The sequence below is a fragment of the Chrysochloris asiatica genome, unplaced genomic scaffold (assembly GCF_000296735.1).
Source record: "Chrysochloris asiatica unplaced genomic scaffold, ChrAsi1.0 scaffold00004, whole genome shotgun sequence".
Taxonomy (NCBI): Eukaryota; Metazoa; Chordata; class Mammalia; order Afrosoricida; family Chrysochloridae; genus Chrysochloris; species Chrysochloris asiatica.
The window spans coordinates 21,229,898-21,255,523 of record NW_006408522.1 but is presented as its reverse complement, the minus strand read 5'-3'; the positions used below and the strand labels follow the sequence as shown (position 1 = coordinate 21,255,523).

The 25,626-nt window shown below is 43.1% G+C and overlaps 1 protein-coding gene across 1 annotated transcript in view; it reads right to left on the bottom strand.

Annotated features, from left to right (window-relative positions):
* GNB5 (guanine nucleotide binding protein (G protein), beta 5) overlaps positions 1-24,931 on the bottom strand; it is a 50,172-nt gene extending 25,241 nt beyond the window's left edge. Inside the window, exons 1-5 of the mRNA XM_006831862.1 lie at positions 24,719-24,931; positions 10,086-10,222; positions 6,866-6,907; positions 4,158-4,234; positions 890-1,022 (exon numbers count right to left, since the gene is read on the bottom strand). Of these exons, the coding sequence (XP_006831925.1) occupies positions 890-1,022; positions 4,158-4,234; positions 6,866-6,907; positions 10,086-10,222; positions 24,719-24,830 (501 nt within the window). The 5' untranslated portion in view covers positions 24,831-24,931. The remainder of the gene's footprint in view (positions 1-889; positions 1,023-4,157; positions 4,235-6,865; positions 6,908-10,085; positions 10,223-24,718) is intronic.
* Between the last annotated feature and the right edge of the window lie 695 nt (positions 24,932-25,626).

Sequence of the window (25,626 nt, the reverse complement as noted above, 5' to 3'; positions counted from 1 at the left end):
AAAGGTTGGCGGTGTGAGCTAAATAAAACCAACATAATTTCCTGCTCCAGTAAAAGCCAATTCTGGAATCAAGGAAAAACAACCCCATTGTTTACTCTAGAAAATATCTGCCTGGAAGAAAAGACTGAATTCACTACATCTTACCAAGGTTAATAGCCTTCCCACTATATTAGTTTCCTGTGGCTGCTATAACAAAGTACCACAAACCCACAGGCTTAAAACAGCAGAAATGTATTTTCTCACAGTTCTGGAAACCAGAAGTTCATTATCAGTTTCACTGGGCTGAAATCAAGGCGTTGGCAGGGCCATGCTCCCCCTGGAGGGTCCTAGAAGAGAACCTATCCCTTGCTTTGCTCTCTCTCAGTCAAACAAATAAAATCACACCCACCGCCACTGATTCAATTCCAACTCTCAGCAACCCTACAGGACACAGTAGGACTGTTTCTTAGAGTTTGCGAGACAGAAAATCTTCAAGGGAGCAGGCAGCTTCATCTTCATCTCTACAGGTGGCTGGTAGGTTTGAACCAGTGACCTTGGGGTTAGGAGGCCAATGCTTACCCAGTCAGGATATAGTAATTTCCACCATCCTAGAAGAATCCCTGTTCCACTCCGTCCACCAATCATAGAAGGCTGTTCATTATGGTGTATGGTTTATATCAACACCCAAGAGTTCCAACCTACCCACTTTTGATTTTATTAAAAATAATAATAGCAACCAGTGAGAACCAATAGGAACTTTCTCTAGGAGCAAACTGCTGGAGTATAGTCATCCTATTATGAGAGAAACAGGAAAATGGCCTTTCCCAGCAACTCCTCTGCCAAGATTGGTGGTTCTTTAAGACTCAGACTGTTCCAGGTAGATTGACCCAAACTGTCGCCGCTGATTTACCTGCATGTCAGAGTTGGTGAAGCTGCAGGCAGACAGGTAGTTGGTATGCATAGCAACAGACTTCTTTTTGGCAGCCATGTTTTCATTTTTGTCAAACGTCAGTGGGTACACAGAACACTTATTATCCAAACCACTGGCACAGAAAGAAATGCCAAATGTTAACGCAAGGCAAACAGTTGTATACGTTCTCTTTTACAAAATGCTTTTGCATAAATTTTTACCAAAAAAAAAAATGCTTCCTTTACCAGTACGTTTTATTGTAACCTGTTCCCAAAATTTAATTTTGAAGACTTTCAAGCCTACCAGGAAACTGAACGAATAAATAAATAGTGTAATGAACACCCAGATCATTAACTTTGCATTATTTGGACAAGCTTTCTCTAAATCATGAGGATGCAAGTTCAGATATTGTATTTTACTCCAAAGCACTTCAATGTTCAAATTAACATCATTCAAATTAGCACTGAGGTCATTGAGAAGACAAGAAAGAAGAAAAAGGTCAAAATTGATGTCAGAAGACACACTGAAACTTGCTCTCCAGCGTAGAGATGCTAAAACAAATGGGAGAAATGAGGAGGTCCAAGAGCTGAACAGAAAATTTCAAAGATCAACTTGAGAAGATAAAGCCAAATATTACAACAAAATGTGCAAAGATCTGCAACCAGACAACCACAAAAGAAGAACACGCTCAGCATTTCTCAAGCTGGGAGAACTGAAGAAAAAATTCAAGCCTCGACTTTTGTTATTGAAAGAGTCTCTGGACAAACTATTGAATGATGTGGAAAGCATCAAGAGAAGATGGAAGGAATACACAGACTCACTGTACCAAAAGAAAATGGTTAATGTTCAACTGTTTCAAGAGGTAGCATAGGATCAAGAGCCAATGATACTCAGGGAGGAAGTCCAAGGTGCATTGAAGGAATTGGCAAAGAACAAGGCACCAGGAATTGATGGAATCAAAATTGAAATCTTTCAAGAAAGTGAGGCAGCACAGGAGGCATTCACTCATCTATGCCAAGAAATTTGGAAGACAACTATCTGGCTGACTGATTGGAAGAGATCCATGTTTGTGCCCATTCCAAAGACAGGTGACCCAATAGAATGCAGAAATCACTGGACAATCTCTTTGATGTCCCATGAGAGTAAAATTTTGCTAAAGGTAATACAGAAATGGCTATAATCAGACACTGACAGAGAACTTCTAGGCCAAATTCAGAAGAGGCTGTGGAATGAGGGATATCATTGCTGATGTCTGATGGATCTTGGCTGAAAGCAGAGAATATCAGAAAGATGTTTACCTGTGCTTTGTTGACTACGCAGACTTTCTATTGTGTGGATCATGACAAGCTATGGACAACATTGCAAAGTAGGAGTATTCCAGAACACTTAATTGTGCTCATGAGGAATCTGTACTTGGACCAATAGGCAGTTGTTCGAACAGAACTTGGGAACACTCAATGATTTAAAATTAAGAAAGGTGTGTGACAGGGTTGTATTCTTTCACCATACTTATTCAACCTGTATGCTGAGCAAATAATCTGAGAAGCTGGGTTCTATGAAGAAAAACATGGCATCAGGATTGGAGGAAGACTCATTAACAACCTGAGATATGTAGATGATACAACCTTGCTTGCTGAAAGTGAAGAGGACTTAAAACATTTACTGAGGAAGATCAAAGACCACAACCTTCGGTATGGATTACATCTCAATGTAAAGAAAACAAAAATCCTCACCACTGAATCAATAAACAACATTCTTATCAACGGAAAATGACTGAAGTTGGCAAGGACTTCATTCTTCTTGGATCAACTATCAACACTTATGAAAGCAGCAGTCAAGAAATCAAACGACGTATTGCATTAGGCAAATCTGCTGCACAAGACCTTTTTAAAGTGTTGAAGAGCAAAAATGTCAATTTGAGTACTAAGGTGTGCCTGACCCAAGCCATGGTATTTTCAATAACCTCATATGCATACGAAAGCTGGACAGTGAATAAGGAAGACTGTAGAAGAACTGATGCTTTTAAGTTAGGGTGTTGGAGGAGATTACTGAAAATACTATGAGCTGCCAAAAGAACCAACAGATTCGTTTTGGAAGAAGTGCAGCTAAAGTGCTCCTTGGAGGCCAGGATGGCCAGATTTCGCCTCTTATACTTTGGACATATTGTCAGGAGGGACCAGTCTCTGGAGAAGGATATCATGTTTGGTTAGGTGGAGGGTTAGAGAAAAAGAGGAAGACCCCCAGCGAGAGGGATTGGCCAAGTGACAGCATCAATGGGCTCAAGCATGGCAATAATAGTGAGGTTGGGCCAGGATTGGGCAGTGTTTTTTTCTGTTGTGCAAAAGGTCACTATGAGTTGGTACTAACTGTATGGCACCTAACAACAACAACAACAACAACACTTTCCAGCCTGTATACTCTGCCTCTTTCTAAAATATGGTTGAGATTCTAAAGTAGACATATTTTATATGGTCCTAGTATTTTTTTTAAACTTTTAATTTTTTTCTATGACTTCATTATTGTATAATGCAATAATATACATTATTGTATAATAAAAGGGAATTACGTTGGTTTCAGTTCTCAGTGGCAACCTTGCTAAAGTGAATTGTTGAATGGAAAACATAAAAAGGCACAATCTTCCTAGTAAACCTGCTACCCTTTTCACATATTGTAAGTAAGTCTTTGCTATACATATTTTTCTTTTGTTTTATTTTAAATAATGCTCCAATAAATGTTATTTTCCATAAGCCTTTTTTCCCCCCCCCATATTTTGATCTTTCCTTTAGAACAGTTCTTACGATGTAGAACCACTGGATCAAACGCTATCCATTTTTAAGGCTTTTGCTACACATTACCAACTTGTTTTCCACAACATGTGCATCAGTTAAACAGCACCTGAGCGTAGAGGGGGCAGGTGTGAGGCCTATGTGATTGTCAGGCTATAATGGAAATAATTATGAAAGAGATTTTTGTGATTTCTTCTTTGATAAAGTTCAGGGCTGAATGTAACATGTTGCTTACAAAGTAAGCAAAAATAATTACATGTTCCTATTTGCTTGCATTTGCCAGTGTTGTTGTTGTTAAGTGCCATCGACCCTGTACAGGGTTTCCAAGGAGCAGCTGATGAGCTTGAACTGCCGACCTTACAGTTCAAACTGACCTTGCAGTCCAGCACATTAACTGGCAGCACCACAATAGGACTTCAGGACAAGAGTATTTTCTGGGTACAGGTTTTCTTCACAATGAGGCTGTTGCAGCCCCTACTTACCCACATGCAATGGCGCATCCTGATGGGGCGTATGCACACGCCATCACCCACGTGCAGGGCATGGTAACTGCGTGCTCCTGAAACACAACATTCACTGTTCATGGAGTGAACAACAGACACTTTCACAAGCAGTCTTACCACTTAACATTTCCAAAATAGAACCACTGGAGTTCCTACCAAATTTCATTATAAGTTCAAAGGAAAGTGGCCCTGAGTAGAGAACACCAGCTTGAGACCGAAGTGGGGACCCACTCTCCCCATAACCAACCAAACTCTACGTCATATCTTCTATAAGTTAAATATCCCACTGGCAAAACACTATCTTTAGTGTGTACTTCTACCTTTCAGATCTAGATTCTACCTTGTTGACTGATTCCCGTGTTTTTATAATGTATTCTTGAATGACTTTGTACACGTATATGACACGTTTGTTTACTTGTGGGTAAGATTCTTTCTTCCCTATGGATCCCACACCATTTCCTGGAAAGGTATGAGATGAGATGGGATGGGTGGTCTTGAGTTGTGTCCATGGAAAAAGCAACTCCATCAAACAGAAGTAGGAAATAGTCCCTGAGTCTGACAGGTGGTCAGCTCCCTTATACTCTCCTACAGGCAGCTAAATAAAAACAACAAAAGTCTGTGACCTTATTCTGGTTCCGACACCAACAAGATGTGTGGCCCCACACAGGCTGGCCCTTTCTCCTGCCTTGGTTCTCCTTCTACACCTGTGAAGTGAGGGGACTGGACTAGATGATTTATAAAGTCCATTCACATACTAATCTTCTTGCCTGCTATGACCCTCACTGTTTTTTTGGGGGGGTGGGGTGGGGATGGGGAACACAGGTCACAATGCTATCTACCAAAATTCTGTTGTCACAGCCTTTTTTAAAAAAATGTTTATTATGAATTATGTGATAGGTTTACATGGGAGAACATTAGCTTTACAATCATCCTATCATATATCGTTACACTGCCATGGTTACAATTCCCTTCATGCATCATCAACCAACCAAATGGTACACCCCGCAAGCCTGCCCTCTTTCCTTCAGGGAATGAGCTCTAGGTAGCCACTCTCAACAAAAGTCTCAACACTCTCAACAAAGCAACAACTATATTGCCTGTCAGGGGCCACAAGAGGCTCCCCAGAAACCAGGCAGTCCATGCTCTGTGCCACGCCAAAGCATAAATGAAAGAAGCAGACCTCACACATTACTGAAGGTGGTGAGGCATGCTGGGAGAGGAAGAGGCTTCCCATGAGCTGATGCATATGACAGCCCTTAGCAAAGTGCTGCTGTTTTTATTACCAGATCATCAGGGAAGCAACTTCACAAATTGGTTGTGGGCCTCCACCGGATCACATCATGGACCATGCACTAAGCACATACAGTGATGCAGAATCTGAATGCTGTCCACTTTGGAACAGATACAATTGTTACTGCTGTTAAGTGCCAGCGAGTGGGTTCCGACTCATAGCAACCCTGTATAGGGTTTCCAAAGAATGGCTGGTGGGTTTGAACCACAGGCCTTGCAGTTAGAAGTTCAGTGCTTCTCCTATAGTACCACACCAGGACTATAGAACAGATATCATCTTGTTGTTAAGGGTCGAGTTGGTTCTGACCTATAGTGTCCTTATACAGGGTTTCCAAGGAGTGGCTGGTAAGTTTGAACCACCGACCTTGCATGGCGGTGGTTAAATATGTTGGAGTCGATTACGACTCACAGTAACCCTGTACAGTGTTTCTGAGGCTGTAAATCTTTACGGGAGCAGAAAGCCTTATCTTTCTCCTGTGGAGCAGCCGGTAGAGTCGAACTGCTGACCTTGTGGTTAACAGCCCAACTTATAACCCACTACGATGCCAGATCTCCTTTTATAACCAGATGTTGTTGTTGTTAAGTGCTGTCGAGTTGGTTCCAACTCATAGCGACCCTCTATGGGGTTTCCGAGGAATGACTGGTGAGCTTAAACCACTAACCTTGCAGTTCAAACTGACTTTGCAGTCCAGCGCATTAACCCACAGCGCCACATGAGGATAGTTCAGTTCAATCCCACTGCATCTTCATCTTCCCTACCCACCATTTACTCAACTCCACATTGCTATGGAGTGTGGTCAAGAGAGGGGATAGAAAATTGAGAATTTTCGTAGCTTTCTCATCACTCAGAAGAAAAACAATCAATCTGGTTGCACGTGTGAATCCGACATCTTTGTCACACTATGCTCATTCTTGTTTCAGTATCAGCATCATTTATGTTGGTCCTCCATGGGAGAAACATGTGGCAGTTTGACCGTGGAAACCCTATGGGGTAACTCTACTCTGTGCTATAGGGTCTCTATGAGTTAGAAGTGACTAGAAAGCAATGGAATGGTTGTTCTACATGTTGTTCTCAGGCCACAAGAGCAACACGTGTTACGATGAACTGGCTGAGCTATCCAAGCATCACTAGATGGTTCTCCTCGAGACAGGGTGACCACTGACAAGGAACTGGAGGGGAAGCAGAAGGAGGCTGGATAGTTGGACCAATTGTTGCTATTGTTGTTAGTTGCTGAGGAGTTGGTGACTCCATGTGTTACAAAGAAGAACTGCTCCAGAGTCTCTTGGTTGTAATCTTGATGGAAACAGTTCATCAAGTTTGTCTTTCCTATGGCTACTGGGTGAGTTTGAACCACCAACTCTGAGATGATTTGCTATGGCCTAGAAAAACACCTTACCTTGTTAGTAGTGAAGGAGTCCCACACAATCACCTTCCCATCCTGAAAGGGAAAAAGAAAAAAAAGACGTTACTAATTTCCTACAGATTATTACTAATTTGTAGATACTAATTTGTAATAATCATTACAGAAATTACTAATTTCCCACTGATTACTCAGAAAAGCAGTGCTCAGCTAGTAATATGAAGTGGAAAGCCAGAGTAAGTATCTGGATAGCTAAGGTCCTCTAAAAATGTGATCCCGTTTATAGCAGTTGGTAGTGGAGCTGGGTACCAGCTACTTCTTTTGGTCTCAGCGTTATAGAGACTGATGTTTGTGTGGTCCATAGTTCACTGGACTGTTTCCATGTGTCTTCAATTTTCATCACTTTTCTTTCCTCTGGAGAGGGAGAGACCAGTAGATGCACCTTTGATGGCTATTTATGAGCTTTTGAGAGCCCACCCACTACTGAACAAAGTTGGATGTAGATCAGTGTCTCTGTGGACTATATTATGCCAATTGACCTTGGTGTCCCAAGTCTATGAAAAAGACAGGTCTATTTCTAAACAAGGTCTTGTTCTCAAGTACTGAGGGTGAGGTCTTCAACGTATCTTTTTGGTGGACCCAACTGAATGTATAACAACTATAAGATAAATCTGAAATGGTGTCTTTTTTCTGTTCTCCCCACTCCATCTCTACTGTGCTCACGGAAGAATCCACTTTTCCTGCAGCACTGGTGAAGGACTCTCCCATTCTTTGCTCCATGTTTCTGGTCATGGACAGTGGTGACATGGAGCTGTGTGGGCCTAAGATGAGTCTTAACTTTCATAAACATCACAGTTTCCCACTCTGAACATTTACACCTACATTGCAAGGAACCTGTGAGCCCCATTGTTACTGTGGGAGTCCCCTGAGGAAAGCTGATCAGCAAACAAATAACATGTGATGTCACAGACAACCAGCCATTCATTGTGATCATGCCCAGGGGAGGGGGGGAGGTGAAGGGACTAATGAACTATAATGTCATCTATTTGTAATACATACGTATCAGAGATAAATCCACAAGAGCCCTGATCCCTACAAGGCAGCCACTTGCTCAGACGTGGTGTGAGAGCTCTCTGAGCATCCAGGTTCTGACCACCAGTAGCTCTCAGTAAATGTCCCTGATGTGGAGCGGATGAACAATGAACTGACTTCCTTTAGCACACTGGCCTTTGCTGCTCATGCTCAGAGAGGGCAGATCTTAAAAAGGCACGTAATGAGAAAAGGAACCAACAGGCTAAAATTAGTTTCATAAAACTAAATATGGTTCCTTCCATGAGAGCAGATGTATATGCTAGAAACCGACATACCTGGAGGGAATGCACCTCTACCCCTAAACCCTAGACCCACTTGGTTAGGCTGATTCTTTTCCTGCCTTTGAAGGGAGGAGTCCCTCAAAGTCTGTTCCAGACCCTTCCTGCTGTTTTCCAACCTCCTTCCCCAACATCCACCTTTCTTACTGTCTCTTTCTTCCTGAAGGCACGAAATAGAGATGGAGGGGTAGAGAGTATCATAAGTACTGAAGTCTTTCTCTCTCTCCCTTGCTAATCAGAGAAGTGTCCTAGGGATAGAAAATCCACCATCTATGATATTCTGTAAGGATTGAAAAGGTCAAAGTTCCAGGAAGCAACATGCATACCTTTATAACTATTTTGTAAAAATGTACATTTAAAAAATTGGAAAACAGGACTAGAAGGAAATGCTTTAAAATACTAACAATGACTGTGACAAAGTGCTGGGAGTAAAAAAGAATCCTTGTTCTCTTTTCTACAGTTTTTTTAATGTGATAAATATAGAAATGGTACATTTCTTATGAACATAAAGTAATATGAAAATGCAGTTCAACATGCTAGATTTGTGGGCAGGCAGTACAGGAGATCAATGCAAGGTTGTCTAATCTGCAAATCATCTGCAGGACATAACCTAACTTGCTGAAAGTGAAGAGGCCTTGAAGCATTTGCTGATGAAGATCAAAGACTACAGTTTATACTATGGATTATACCTCAACATAAAGAAAATAAAACTCCTCATAATGGACCAATAAGCAACATCATGATAAATAGAGAAATTACTGAAGTTGTCAAGGATTTCATTTTACTAGTATTCACAATCAACACCCAAGAAAGCAGCAGTCAAGAAGTCAAATGGCATATTGCAATGGGAAAATTGGCTGCAAAGGACCTCTTTAAAGTGTTAAAAACAAAGATGTCACTTTGAGGACTAAAGCGTGCTTGACCCCAGCCATGGTATTTTCAATCACCTCATATGCAAGAGAGCTGGACAATGAATGCTGATAAGTTGGTGCTGGTGAATTATGGTATACCCACTCTTGTGTGGTCCTATTATCTAGATCAGATTATCTATGTGATCAATGGAATATGGCAGAAGGGATGGAATACCACTTCCAAGGTTAGGTCATAAAAGCCATACAGTATGCCTCCTCTTGGATCACTTGCCTGGGGAGGCCAGCTACCATGTCTTGAGTAGACTTATTAGAAGACCCACATGGCAAGGAATTGAGGCCTTCAGAAACAGCCATGTGAGTGCGCCATCTTGGAAGCATATCTTCTAGTCCCAGTCAAACCTTCAGTGCCTGTAGCCCTGACCAACATTTTGGCTGCATCTTCAACAGACCTTGAGCCAGAACCAACCAGCTAAGTCACTCCTGGATAACCAATGCTTGTTCTTTTAAGTTTTGGGTTAATATGTTACACAGCAATGGATAACTAATACGTGAGATATAAAATAAACTATGTAAACTATATAAAATGAATTTTAAAATATTATACTTTACAAGAAATGCACTTAAAGTTGTTATTCTTTAAGATATAAAAATTGCTATGCTCAAAAGCCAACAATGACATTTCAATCACTTATGCCCTTAATTTGGCAGGATAAAGAAAATGAAACAACACTCCTACTATTTTCAAAATGGTCTCACTTACAAATAATTTGAAATTAATTTGAAGGTTCATCAAAGAAATCATGTATAGTCTACCAAGTTTCAACTATTACCAATTCTAAATTTACCCAAATTAGTGAAGTTCCAGAGTATGCAGGAGAATTTTTAAACTAATCTTGCCCTTTGGAGAATAAGCAAGATCAGATCAGAAAAGCACTTTTTGAAAAGGACTCTTACTTACACCTTAGCGCTGACATCAGAAACCTGCTTGCCTCTTTCCTAACAGGTGTGACCTACCTGGGATGAGCTCACGATCCTCCTCTTGTCTTTGCACCAGTCCATGCACAGGACTTTGTTCCCGTGGCCTTTGAGGGTTCTTCTCGTCTTCATGACAAATTGCCCCAGGGCCTCCACTCGCTCTGCCACCTGGTGCACTGGAAAGACAATGACCACTATCACTCCTGCTACCAAGGGTCAGGTTTTGAGCTACCTGTCGGTATAGTAGATACTGTTACATGGAGGCAGCCCCATACACAGTCTGATGCGCCTATTCTTTATGATTATGTCCTTTTGGCATTCTTTCTTCTAAGATCTGCTCAGGACAGACACAATATTGTCATTCACTCTGTGTTTAAGGTCCGCATTTCTTCAAAGCACTTCCATATTACCACTGAGTTGACCGCAATGTATGGTGATCCCGTGTGTGTCAGAGTAGAACAGCGGTCCTTAGTGTTTTCAATTTAAAAAAAAATTGTATCACCAGGCCTTTCTTCCAAGGTGTCCCTCGGTATGCTCAAACCTCGCCCAGTTAGCAGTCAAGCATATTAATTAACTGTTTATACCATTGCCTCATATTTATAAAGCGTTATGTAGAATTTTCCTGTTTGAGGACCACAGCTTTGTGAAGCGAGTAAGGCAGGGCAGGCAAAGAGTGTGAGACTGTCATCTCCATTTAATAGATGTGGAAACTGAGGCTTAAAGAGGTTACTTGGTGACACAAATTCATATAACCATCTATTTTACCTAGCACTTTCTAATTACAAGAAAAAGTAACTTTATAAGGAACTGTAAGAACATTGTGGCTCACTAATCCACACCCCCACCCCAGTGCCTAACATAGGGCAGGGATGCAGTAGGTACCCTACATCCACGCTGCAGGGAAGAAAAGACAAATGAACCATCACATAGCTGTCAGCTAACAGTACACCAGGGAGTTTACTGAAAAACTTTTAGTAGAGACTAATGCAATATCCTGAAAGTCTGAACACAAGATCTAGACTTGGCAATGCCAGAGATGGTTGGTAGGTAGTGGTTTTACTAATTCCATTTTTCCTTCTGCATGCATTCATTGTTTTTCTAATATAAGGAGATGTCTGCTTGAGGACTAAGGTGCGCCTGACCCAAGCCATGGTATTTTCAATAACCTCATATGGATGCGAAAGCTGGACAGTGAATAAGGAAGATCGTAGAAGAATTGATGCCTTTGAGTTGTGGTGTTGGAGGAGAATACTGAAAGTGCCATGGACTGCCAAAAGAACCAATAGATCTGTTTTGGAAGAAGTGCAACCAGAGTGCTCCTTGGAGGCCAAGATGGCTAAGCTTCGTCTCTCATACTTTGGACACATTGTCTGGAGAGAACAGTCGCTGGAGAAGGATGCCATGCTGGGTAAGGTGGAGGGTCAGAGAAAAAGAGGAAGACCCCCAACGAGATGGATCAGCCAGGTGACATCATTGATGGTGTCAAGTGTGGCGGCGGTAGTGAGGTTGGCCCAGGATCGGACATTGTTTCGTTCTGCTGTGCATGGGGTCGCTATGAGTCGGTTCTGACTCGATGGCACCTGACAACAACAACAATATAAGGAGAAGTTTTCCCTTCTCCCCATTCACTCAATCATTTATAATCTTATGGACTTTATTCAATAGTTTATACACAGGTAGTCCCCAACGTATGATGGATTTGATTTATGATGAAATGTGCTTACCTGCTTTTTAAATTTTGTACATGTTATCATTAGTAACATGTACTACATACAATTTTGTAGTATGTAATTTGCTGATGTCATCTTTCTCAGAAATTCACTTGCAGATGTCCAAAGACTGGATGCATCAAGGTACTGATAACAGAGGCAATAATAACAAAAACCATTTTTTTAAAAGAGGTATTTGACTTACGTTGGAACCATTTTTTGAAAAAGAGGCATTGGAATGGAACTCCATCATAAACTGGGACGAACTGTAATCCTTACTATTACCATTAGTTTTGGTGTTTAAACTGTCCCAGGTTTGACCCTGTCTGAGGAGGCAGTGACACCAGAGGTTGAGGCAAAGAAGATGATGTGGGGAGGAGCGGCTGGGGACTCTAGATTCAGGGAAGGAGAGGGGCTGTGTGCTGGCGGCTGGGAGGGCAGGCATGTAGGGTGTACCCTTTGGTTGCTTGATGATGCATGCAGGGGATTGTAATCATCGCAATGAAACAAAATACAATAGTATAAATGTAAAGAAAATGTTCTCCCTTGTAAACTAACACATAATTCACAATAAAAACTTGACAAAAAGAAAAATTGTCCCAGGTTTGTCCAGTGGGAGCCCGCATCATGCAGGCTCCTGTGACCTTTGGACAGGTTCCCATGCTTCACTGACCACTTCTTATTCCAGATTCATCTTGTTCCTTTCCTGTCCTGGCTCCTTTTTGCTGCTTCACCTTCCATGTGATGTGATGAAAAAGTAGAAGTGGGAACAGATTAAAAGTCTTTGTGAAAACCCAAACTGCAAGCAATACCTATGAAACAACACCTATGAAACGCCTGAATTTCTATTATTGTACTATTGCTTCTGCTAAAACATTGCATTATTTATTGGGGGGAAAAACTTTTTTTTCCTTTATCAATACATTCTTTTCCAAAACTTACCAAACATATCTAGAACTCTAGATTTATGGTTTATTTGTTTTTCTCTTTGCACATTAATATTTTTGCTCAGAATGGAACGAAGCCCCCAGGTACTTGCAGAAGTAACTGACCAGGCTTCTTCATCCAACTGTCTCAATGCCCTGAGAACTTCTGTGCAATTCAAGGGCCTTTTCTTTCAAACTTTTCAAAAATTTTGGCCCAGTGGTTGACAAATTCCCGCCTATGGGCCAAATACAGTCTTCTGCCTATTTTTGTAAATAAAGTTTTATTGGAACACAGCCACACTCATTCATTCACAGTCTGTCTTTGGCTGTTTCCTGCTATAACCTGATTTGAGTAGTTGAAACTGAGACTAGATAGTCCACAAAGTCTAAAGTATTTACTCTCTTGCCCTTTAAGAAAAGGTCTGGGGACCCCTGATCTTGCAGTAAGTAATGTGGTTTTTGTTCATTAGAGAACAATTGAGGTCTCTCCCTCTTCTTTATATACAAATGAAGTTTTAAAAAAAAAAAAGGTGATTTTTTTCTGAATTCTCATAGGCCTTTTAAGGTACAACTGATCCAAGTCATGGTATTTTCAACAGCCTTATATATGTTGTGAAAGTTGGCCAAAGAGGCCGTAGAAGACCGTAAAAGAAGAATTGATGCATTTGAGTTAAGGTGTTGGAGAAGAATATTTGAAGTGACATGGACTTCCTGAAGAGCAAACAAATCTGTTTTGGAAGAAGACAAACAGAATGCTCCTTAGAAGCCAGGATGATGAGACTTTGTCTCTGATGCTTTAGGGACCAGTCCTTGGAGAAGACATTATGCTTGGTAGTGTGGAGGGACTGGTGAAAACAGAGGAAGACCCCCAAAGAGGTGGATTGGTACAGTGGCAGCAGCGATGGACTTAAGCACAACAGCAGTTGTGAGGTTGACACAAGCAATGTTTCGTTCTGTTGTGTACAAGGTCCTTATGAGTTGAAGCTGACTCTACAGTACCTAACAAAAACAACATATACCAGCTCAGAGTTGTGACCACAGTTGACTCCGATTTTACTTTGAAGACTCACCTCAATATTATCCACATTATCACTGCTTCTGCCAACCTAACCACAGTTTTCTAAAGTTTCTCTAAATGAGAAAAAAAATGACTCATTCAACCAAAATAGGGCCCTCCTTACATAATGTATATTTGAATATATCCCAACTACTAATTATTTTTTTCTCACTGCATTTTCCCTTCCCACAGACAGAGTCACTCCCAACCCACTCCATCCTGCTTCTCTAGGCCAAAATCTAACTGCCACTCAATTAAAGCACTCAAGAGTTTAGAACATACCAGCCAGGAAAATAAAAATGTGGTAATGGCCAGACTATGTTCTCCATATTATTTGCAGGAACTTGGCTAAGGGCAGCTGTGGTTTCTCTTTTGCTTTTGGAGGACCAGCTCTCCAGGAGATAACATTTTTTCCTTTTTTTTAAAAAAAAAGAAAAGAAAAGATATGACCACAACCAGCTAGTTTTATGATAAGACTTTGCTAGACTATACGGTAACCTGCTGAGAAATTGCACTTGAAGGTAAGGATGAGGACAGACGGGGTCCTGTCTGGCGTCTTCCTTTTTTAGAAGCATAACTGGAGCAGAGCCCCAGAGTTAAGCACTTTGGATAAAAGCTCAGCCACATACCAGCTATGTGACCTTGAACCAGTCACCTACCTTCTCACTGCCTAACTTCCTTCAAGGGGCTTCAGGGAGGATGATTCAAGCCTGGCATAAAGGAGACATGTGACAAGTATTCACAATTATCCCTCCAGCTTGGCACATAGCAAGTGTCTAATCAATGTTTAGGGAAAGCCTAAATGACATGTTTGTATTTCCTAAATTTCAATCAAGTATAGTAATTCTCAGTAGCAGTTTAATGGATCAAGATAACATTTGAGCCTCTTTGCTTTCGTTCTCTGCTTTGGAGTTTTGTTCATTATAACTTTTCCTTTTCTTTCCATTTATTTATATTTATATGGACTTTATATTCAGCAACTTATATAATCCTTTACTATTATCATTTGGGATCATGGTATGGTGCTATAGGACAGGCACTGGATTGGTAATTGCAAGGCTGGCATTTCAAACCCACCAAGTTCTCCTCAGAAACCTTATACAGGGTTACTATGAGTCAGATCTAACTTGATGGCACTTACCAACTGCAACCACAATTATAATTTATTTTGATGCTCAAATTATCCCAGGTTTGCCCAGTGGGAGTCTCATCATGCAGACGCCTCTGACTTTCAAACAGGTCCTCGTTGTTCTCTGAGTATTTCTTGTTCATCTTGTTCTTCCCTGCCCTGGCCCTGCAACCAGTCACTTATCCCAGAAGTCCTAGTTCCTTTTAGTTACTCTGGTTCTTTGTGATGAAAGAACAAAGTGGGAATAGGTTAAAAGTATTTGTGACAACTCACACTGTATAAATATTAGCTAAATTGTAAAGTGCATGAATGTTCAATTACTGTGCCACTGTTTCTGCTAAACCATGCTATCATCACTGCTTCACCTGCCAAGCACATCATCTGTTTATCAGGGTACACGTGGGGATGCACGAGTGGTTTCAGACATAGCTCCTGACCCAGGGAGCTTCTTCCTTCTCATTGGCCCTATTCTGTCTCCAGAGTGACTTAGATTTGGCCTGTTCCTGACTACGCACAAATCCTTAAACCATTTAAAGACAGCTCTCAAGTCTTCTCCTAGTGTATTCCAGCCCAGGCTGTGTGAGGCTCAGACACGAGCCAGATATATGAGAGTCTGTTGCTGTTCTCCTGGGGTTCAGAGTTGACAGAGGAGACAGAGCCTTCAAGGATGCCTCTGTCTACGTGTGAGTGGACAAGTCAGCCACAGGGACACAGGGGGCTCCTGTCCTGGAGGATGGGGCATTAGGCTTCTTGGATGATTATTTGGGCTCAGTCTAAAGGATAAGTAAGAGTGAGTTAGATGACATGGGTTCTAGGTGGGCACTGCAGGGAACAGCAAAAGCAAAGGCCCAGAGGTATGAAAGGAGTAAATGCTTTTAGGGGAACTAGAAATGATTTGAAGGAACCATGGTGGTGTGATGAGTTAAGCATTGGGCTTCTAAGTTCAGTGGTTTGAACCCACCATATGACCCATGGAGAAGGGATGTGGCAGTCTGCTTCTGTAAAGGTTTACAGCCTCAGAAACTCCAGGGAGCACTTTACTGTGCTCTCTAGGATCGCTATGGGTCAGAATCCACTCGATGACAGTGGGTTTTCGGTTTACAAATGCTTTGCTGGGAGTGTGAAGGGGAGGCACAGACAAAGTCAAGGCACTGGACACTACACAATGGAGCTCTGGATTTAACCCATGATACTGGAACCTGCTGGTGGGGTTTCATCACAGCAGTGATATGGCCAGATTTGCTTTTTTGTAAAGTACCTCTGGCTGCAGGGTGGAGGATCGTTCATGGAGACAATGCAGCAACAAGGAAACCAATGAGGTTTTCCAGAAAGCATGGCTCTCTTGTGCTGTACCCCATTTCCCAACAGTCCTGCCAAGATATGCCTGGAACACCCTAGAAGCTGTTCAGCCAGGTGCTTTTACTCCATGTCCAGCAGGTAGAAACAGCCTTGGTGGCCTCTTTACTCAGCTTGGTCCCACGAAGCTAGACCTGCTGAATAGTCTAGGCTCTGACTCCAGACCAAGGGGATCTGAATTTCCAGGGTGGTGCAAGGAAGTTTGAATTTCCACAAACTTCCCCGGAGGTGGGGTATACCTATTAAGGGTGGAGATGGGTCATGAGGTGGAGACAGCTCTGACAAGCCTTAGACACAGGGGGTAGGCCAGAGAAGGGGAGAACTGGGGATGCCTAATTTTAAAAAGGAGCTGGTTGGAAAAAAAGGTAGTAAGTGATCTTTTTGTGAGTCTGAAGTGCAGGTAAAGTTGTTTCTAATTGCTGTTGAGTTGATTTTGATTCATGCCAACTACTTGTGTGTTAAGCAGAACCCTATTCCAGAGAGGTTTTTTTTTAATGGAAAAATTCCTTTTTTTTTTTTTTTTAATTATATGTGAATTATATGATAGTTTACATGGGAGAACATTAGCTTTACATTCACCCAATCGTGTATCATTTCATTGCCATGGTTATAATTCCCTCCAAGCATCATCAACCAACCATAGGGTATACGCTGCAAGCCTGCCCTCCAAAGTTTTCACTTGCCAACAGTCTGTAAGTGGGTCACCAGGCCTTTGTTTTGAGGTGCCTTTGGGTGGATTCCAACCTTTGAGTAGCAGCCTCGCATGAACTATCTGTAACACCTGGGAATTCTGAGCATTTTGAGATTGATTATAAATACAGAAGAATTAAATCAAGACAGGATCAGAGACAAATGAGCTATCTCAACTAGAAGAAACATATTTTGAAGTGATCTTGAAATGCTTTCTAAATTTCGCACTAACATATAGTGTTTTGATGATGGAGTTCTGGTGTGGTACTCTGGACTGCTAACGAAAAGATTGGCAGCTCAAACCCACCAGCAGCTACTTGGAAACCCTACAGAGGGTCGCTATTAGTTGGAACCAACTCAACGGCTCTTAACAACATTTGGTAGAAGATTACAAAAATTAAGGAGGAAAAATGATCCAGAACTAATGTATAAAAACACTCATTCTGTCTGATTTTTCCCCAAGGTAGAAGAGTGGGATGTATGCAAAATGCCTAAACACTTGTATGGAAGGAGGACATTCATAATCTCATTACTTCATGTGTGTTTGCCAGGACTTTTGGAATGATCTTAAAAACCATACACTAGCCACAGAAAATTCTAGCCTGAATTCCTTAATTAAAAGTTGCAAGGGTTATATTATGCTACAGGCTTAAAGACGGAATGTATGTAGTTATAAATACAGTCATGGCATTTTAAAGGGAGCTATTGTAAAAAACACAGGGAGCTATTCAAACCACTGTGTTAAATGTAAAAACGTAGGATCAAACTCTGTCTAGTACGATTTCCAGTCTGCTTACAAATATATACACAAACATAGAAACACAAGCTATGAAATATATCAAAATGTTAAAACTGGCTATTTCTGCGTGTGGAGTTAGAGATGATTTGGTGCCATGTTTTTGTCAATTTCCAGGTTTTCTACAGTGAACATGAGCTAATTATTATTATTTTTAAAACATGAAACAGCTAGCTCATGTGCAACGATGAAAGCAGAGTCAAAGAAGGGAAAAGCACTGAAAGGAAGCTTTGCTTTCAGAAAAGCTGGCTGAGGCGGCATCCGGAAGAGCTGCCAGGGAAGATTAGCCTGCAGGAGAAGCTAACTTCTACTCCCTTCAGTGTACAGACAGCATACTATTCTTGAAACTGGAAAAAGTCAACAGTGGTATTTGTTTCAGACCAATCTAGACGTTTGGGTTTCCTAGATTTCTCCCTTAACCATAAAACCAGAATAGTTCAGGGCTGAAAGCCATAAAGTGTTCGAAAATAAGGACTTCTTTATTATATTTGCAATAGATAGAAAAGTCAATAGCATCTGATGATAAATCCCGTGATTTACCCAAATTTATTGGATTTGTACCTAAAGATGTTAAATAATATTTCTGAATTGTTTTGATCCCAAACAATATGAGAAACTGCCTCAAAGAAGCTGGGAACCTGGCCGATACTGCCACACAACCCAGGAGGCTGAAACACTGTCCTTCCAGCTCTGTCTGCTTTCAGCCTGCCTTCCATGGTGTCCCTCAGTTTAATTTTTATGTGAAAGACTCTAAAGCTTAACTGTTTCCCCACTCACTCATTCTTGGTTTCTTGATCTTGACTCCCATTCCAGTTCTCATTTTTAGTTTTGTTAATTTTAGGATCAGCACTGGACTGCGAACTACATGGCTGATAGTTCAAACGCACCAGCATCTCTTTGGAAACCGTATACAGGGTCGCTATGAGTCGAACAGACTTGATGACATTTAACAACAACAACAAATAGGAGCTCTGGTGATGCCGTGTTTTAGAGCTCAGCTGTTAACTGAAAGGTTAGCAGTTTGAACCCACCAGCTGCTCTGTGGGTGACAGATGTGTTTGTGGGAGGCAGTCTGTTTCTGTAAAGATTTCCAGCCTTGGAAAGCCTATGAGGCAGTTGTACTCTGTCCTTTGAGTCAGAATGGACTTGACACACAACAATAACTGATGTGTACATGGTGTAACAGGAAAAGGACCTTGCTTCCCTCTCCACTTCTTCATTCCACTCTCTAGAGATGACTAGTTTTTGTGCATCTTTCCAGAAATTGAATGTATCTATAAGCTTACATTTTTAAACCTAATGAGATTGTCTTATATATTCATGTAGCATTTTTTTTTTTACTAAATAGTAAGTAAACCCATTTCATACATACACACATGAATTTATTTGTTTCTTTTTAATGTAGATATCAACTTTCTAAGAAGAGTCTTGTGAGGTTAGGGGAAGAATTGTACTAGGGGCTGACCCAGCTTCCACTCCTTGTTGTTGTTGTTGTTGTCAAGTGCCACCAGGTCGGTTCCTACCCATCGCAACGCAGTATAAGGTTTCCAAGGAGCAGCTGGTGAACTTGAATTGCCAACCTTGTAGTCTAAACCGACTTTGTGGTCCAGCACATTAACCTATCGTACCTTATACACCCATTGCCGTTGAATGGATTCTTATTACTAACAACCCTATAGCAACTCTATGGGACAGAGTAGAACTTTCCAGGGCTATTATCTTTTTTGATTGCCATATTTTTCTCCTACAAAGTGACAATCAAACTTTCAGTTAGCAGCTGAGCGCTTAGCCACTGTGTTACAAGGGCTCCTTATTCTACCATACAGTAGCTACATAACATTAAAGAAATACCTTGTCTACCCCTGCCCCACCATCCAACCTTTTCAACTACCTCATCATGTATGGAGAAAAACACTTTGTATGCCTGAAGACCCAGGCTGAAGCAAGTAACCCCTCCAGTCTGTAGAACTTAGTGATAGGATGACAAATGGCCCTTCAAAGGTGGCAAAGTCATAGGGCGGTGAGAATGAAGGCAGCTTCCAGTGGGCTGGAGTGACAGAGTGGCCACACCAAGACACTCAAACACACCAATGGTCACCACGATGGCACAGGACTGGACTGAGTAACACTTTGTTCTGTTAGACACGGTCGCCACAAGTCAGAGCCAACCAGACTGCCACTACCAACAAGATGTCCCATATCCGAATCCCATAAACCTGTGAATATGTTGTCTTTCATGGCAAAAGGGACTGGGCAAAGAGAGTTAACGATTTTGAGATGGGAACAGTATCCTGGATTATGCAGTATAATGACAAGGACTCTTATCAGAAAGAAGTAGGAGGGACAGAGTTGGAGAAGATACGATTATGGAGTCAGAGAATGAGGGGCCACCAGCCAAGGAATGCAGGCAGCCTCCTTTGTTGTTAATTGCTGTGGAGTTGGTTCCGATTCAAAATGATCTTGTATAGGGTTTCCAAGGAACAGAGGGTGGGTTTGAACAGCTGGCCTATCGGTTAGCGGCCTAGTACTTGCCCTACAGTGCTCCACCAGGATGCAGAGGTCAAAGCAGTGAGAGGCTACCAGCCAGGGAATGCAGGTGTCCTTCCGAAAACTGATTTCCCTAGAGCCTCTGGAAGGAACTCATTCCAACCAACCCATTTTAGACTTTTGACCTTCAGATATGTAAAAGAATATATTTGTGTTGCTTTAAGCCACTAAATTAATGATTATTTGTAGAGCAACAATATCTCCACTGCTATCTGACTTACAACATCCCTATAAAATAAATTGGAACTACTCTATAGGGTTTCTTAGACTGTAGATCTCATCTTTCTCCCATGGAGCAGCTGGTAGGTTTAAACTGCTGATCTTGCAGTTAACAGTCAAATGCTTAGCCCATCACCCTGCCAGGGCTCCTCCTTATAGCAACAACAGAAAACAAGTATCAGCTGTAACCTCATAATTCTAAAATGCTTTAAGGTCAGGCTAGGGAGTATTCACCTATGGTAGAAGATAAGCAGAGGAGATAAAGTGAAATATCTAGGAAGAAGTAGGAAGCCTGGGAAGAGAATGGAGCTATTTTCCTGAGAGAAAAGGGGAGGCCTGGTGGTGCAGTTGTTCAGTGCTTGGCTATGAACCAAAAGATAGACAGTTTGAACTCACCTGCCTCTCTGTGGGAGAAAGATGTGGCAGTCTGCTTCCATCGGAACCCTGTGGGTAGTTCTACTCTATCCTTCAGAGTCATGATGACTGAGAATCGATGGCAATGGGTTTGGGAGAAAAGGGCCTGGGTCTTTAGCGACGGATTGGTTTCCCATTAGTCAATCCGTGTAAGCCACTTCCTGTATTTACAGTTGGACAAGGGTCAACTTGGGGATGAGGAGCCAACAGACTAGACCTTGGCCTGAAGCTCAGAGGAATGGCACTGAAGGGCTGAGGGTCTCAAATCAGGAAGAGTTCGTTATTTGTTTGCTGAAAGCTTATGCTCGGCAATCTTGTGTTAACTTTTTTTAAGGCAGGAATGTAGACAAGCCAGAGGTAACAGCAGGGTGATCAAGTGAAGGGTTCCCCAGGATTTAGGACTTTCTATTTTAAAACCAAGAAAGTCCCAGGCAAACCTGGTGAGTTGGTCATCCTAGCTTATGGCCTAAAAAGGTCTCCCCACATAAGACCAGGACTACAGGACCAAAAGGCAAAAAAATGTATGGGTATTTTATATATGTTGTCCTGGGGGAATTAATAATCACGGTGTCCAGCCATGTACCCTAACTGGGAACTATAAATCTCACATATTGTTGTTAAGTGCCATCGAGTCAGTTCTGACCCATAGCAACCCTGTACAGGGTTACTGAGGAGTGGCTGGTGAGCTTGAACCACAGACCTTGCCGTTCAAACTGACTTTGCAGTCCAGCATGTTAACCCACAGTGCATTCCCACTTCACAGGAAACTGTCCTCCAACTGCAAAAACGGAAAGTCTGCTTGTAACATGGAATAGGCAGGAGTTGGTAATCTCAACTGGGTAAGAAATAGGTTCGAGTGGGTCAGAAACAGATCCACAAACTAAGAATTCACCATACGCCAGTTGCTATGAGAGATCCAGGAAAGCATAAGGGTTTCTGCTTTGGGGAAGGAGTTCTGGTGGCACAACAGTTAAGTGCTTGGCTGCAAACTCAAGGATCAGCAGTTACACACCCAGAGCTGTTGAATCCATTCTGACTCATAGTGACCTTACTGAAGAGAGTAGAACTGCTTCATAGGGTTTCCACACTTGTAATGTTTATGGAGCTCTGGTAGCATAGTGGTTATGAGTCACATCACCCTGTCAACCTCGAGGTCTACAGTTCGAAACTACCAGCTGTTCCATGGGAGAAACCTGAGACTTTCTGCTCCCATAAAGATTTATAACCTTGGAAACCTTGTACAGGGTCACTGTGAGTCAGAACCGATTCCACGGCACATACCTACCACAACCAATCTGCTAAATCTTTGTCACAGGCTGGCTGCAGGTTGACCTTTTGATGAGCAGCCTCGTGCTCTGCACTGGCCCAGGTCTTCCTGCAAAGATTACAGTCTAGAAAACCTTATAAGCAATTTTACTTTAGAGAATCACTGTGAGTTGGAATAAGGTACTCTGGTAGCATAGTGGCTACGAGTTGGGCTGCTCAAGGACAGCAGTTCGAAACCACCAGTGGTTCCGTGAAAGAACGATGAGGCTTTCTGCTCCCATAAAGATTTATAGCCTCGGAAACCCTATGCAGGGTCGCTATGAGTTGGAACCGACTCTATGGCACAGAACCACCACCACCATCATGAGATGAAATCAAGCTGACTGACGGCACACAACAGCTGCTTTGGGGTGTGAACCAGATTCAGTTTTTCTCACATTATCCCCAGGAGTCTGCAAACTGTTGAGTGAGTTTCTAGAATTCTCTTCTGTATAAAGTACAAAGGGTTTGGCGTAAAGGCTGAAGTAAGTCTGGGCTGGAGCTCTAACTACCTGGGTTGGAATCCTGGCCCCATGCTTACTAACTGGAGTCCTTTAGCAAGTCTTTAAAACTCTCTGTCCTTGTTTTCTCATCTCTAAAGCGCAAACTAAGATGATCAACTTCAGTGGTACTGAGTTTGGAACATCTGTCGTCACCATCTGTACGGTGGAGGAATCTGCAATGGGGGAGAGTGGTCAACTCTGACCCACGCCTCCCAATGTCCATTCTTCACTTCTTCACTGGTAACAGAAACTCAATTTGTTTGGGAATGTACCGAGCCCAGTTCCTCCTTTCCCAGACTCGCTTGTGAAATTGTCATGTGACCTACTTTTGACCAATGAAGAGCAAGCAGAAATCTGCTGGGGTATCTGAGAAAACTTAGGCTTTGCTATTAAGAAGGAGCAAACAGGCTGGTGCCCACATTCCAGTCTTGGCTACAAGAGTGATGTTTGGAGCTGTGGATATTGTATTATAACTAAAGAAGCAAATGTCAGTGCTGTAAGGGTGATGGAAGAGACTGAGTTCGTGATGGTACTTTGGGCCGTAGAACCAAACCTGGCAATTGATTACCCCTTGCTCTTGTTAGATAAGAAAAGTAACTCCTAACTTGCTTAAGTACTTTCTTTGGGGTTTCTGGTTAATTATACCTGGGTACATTTTAAAATGATAAAGGGAGCCTAGAGCACAACACAGTCTGGATTCACCTGCTTCTATTAAATAATTCTTCTAAAAGGAATCAAATGTGAAATCTAACATGAATCCCATTTTGCTTTTCCAAGTGGAATTTAAAGGCTGATATTGAACAGATATTATACAGAACAATATCTGTTCTGTATAATATCTGTATAATATCTGAAAGGTCGGAGGTTTGAGTCTACTAGGGGGCAACTCAGAAGGAAGGACTGGCAATCAACTTCTGAAAAATCAGTGATTGAAAACCCTACGAAATATAGCTCTACTCACACACACAGGGTTGCCATGAGCCAGAATAAACTTGGCAATCAATTGATTTGGTTTACCAAATAGAAATGCTAGAGCACAATGTATACATGTGTATAACAGCACAGTGGGAAAGCCTAGCAGTGCAAAGGAAAACTGCCACCCTCAGAGCTGAAAAGTGAGCAGGTAAGACCAATTCCCCAAGGTTGGCTCTCAGCCCAAACTGTTTAGGAGGAATCATCTGACAAGAGTAAAGGGAAGCTGAACCAGCTAAGAATCATATAATCTGGCTATTTAACTGCTCACTCATAAAACTCACAGAGCCAGTTCTGAATTATGGTGGTGATCAATAACGTAAGTTTGCTTAGGATTGCTTTTGCCCTTTTATGCCAATCACACTGCATCTATCCTAGCCCTAAACTAATCGAATGGATGGATTAGACGTGCTCCTGTGCTACTCTCTCCCCACCCCATACAACACCCTCCCTACAAGGAGGAAAGTGGATAATAACCTTTAAATCAGTTAGTTTCCTTGTAAAAGCAAAACTGAGAAAAGACAGCAACGATGGAGACAAAATAAAAAATAAAACAGGAGTTTATGTTAGGCCTCGCCACGCATGATCTCGCTGCGCTTGGCACCACACACAGTTCGCCACCTCACCCCTCTCAGCTCACAAGGGCAGGAGAGCGATCAGTTGGCATCTTCCAAGCAGGTGAAGACAGTAACTGCTCCCACGACCCTCTGTGGGGAGGACAGCCGCCTGGAGCCTAAGCAACCAGGCGGGGCCACCCAGAGGCGGGCCGGCCTCGGCTAGCTGGCGGGGTGGGGCCCTGCAGGGTGCCCGCAGCCTCTGAAGGCGGGCCAGGATCCGTGCGCCGGGGGGCTCTCGGGGTCGCTACCCGGGCTTCACTTGGGCGCAGCGAGCACTAGGGGGGGCCCCTCTTCCTGGCAGTGGCAGGGGCCTTGCTCCCGGCCCCGGTCCCAGAGAACCTGCCTTGTTTACTCGGCCTGATTGCTGCGCCCGCGACTGCTGTGCCCGCTGCGCCCCTCCCCACGGCCCCCGCCCGCCCGGCCCGCACTCACGCTCCACATCGTGCAGCTTGGCTCGCTCCTCCTCTAGCTTGCCCTTGAGGCTCTCGGCCTCGCTCTTCAGCGACGCCAGCGTCTCGTTCTCTTGCAGCCCGTCAGTTGCCATCTTCGCGTGGAGACGCGGCGGGGAGGAAAGCGGAGAGCCGGGATGCGGTGAGCCGGCGGAGCAGGCCCCGGGAGCCCGCGCAGCTCCAGCCGCCGTCTCCCCCGAGCCTGGCCCCGCCCTCCCGGTGATGACGCAAGCACTGCGAACCCGACTGCCGGGGCCGTGCCCTGGCACCCACCCCCCTTCGCACCTGCACCCGGGTACCCCCTGCGCGCACCCAGGTGTAGTGCCCTGCGTGATGCCCGAGTTAACGCTGTTGCGCCCATCACGCTGGGGAGACAGGCCATGTCAGGCCCATTTTACACGTGGGGAAACTGAGGCTTCTAGGTGACACATGACTCGCCCGAGAACGCAGACTGAAGAAACAAGTTGGAATTCCAACCCAGGACTGATCGCTTCTAGGGAGCCTGGTCCCAGTGACTTAACTGCCATCCCACCCCCAACTCCAATTTGTCCTTGGGACATGATATGGCGCTGTGTCCTGTGGCTTTTAGAAGCTTGCAGAGAGCAGATAACCCTGCCGTGCTGTAGATTCCCGGCCCGGCCCTGGTAGAATCCTCCCTTCTCTCACGCACACCGAACGGAAACTTTCCTCAGTTGTTGACTTTAATGCATAAAATAAAGCTATTTCTGGTTTCTGAGCAGCCCTGGTAACCCTAGGAGCTCTGCCGTTGGCATTACTTTTGGTTTATTCTCTGAGGAATTAGGTCCCTGGCATAGAGGCAGAAAAGGGAAGGGGTGTGGGGACGTGGAGGAAACCCCCGGGGTTCAGACCAGGTCTGAGGCAGAATGAAGG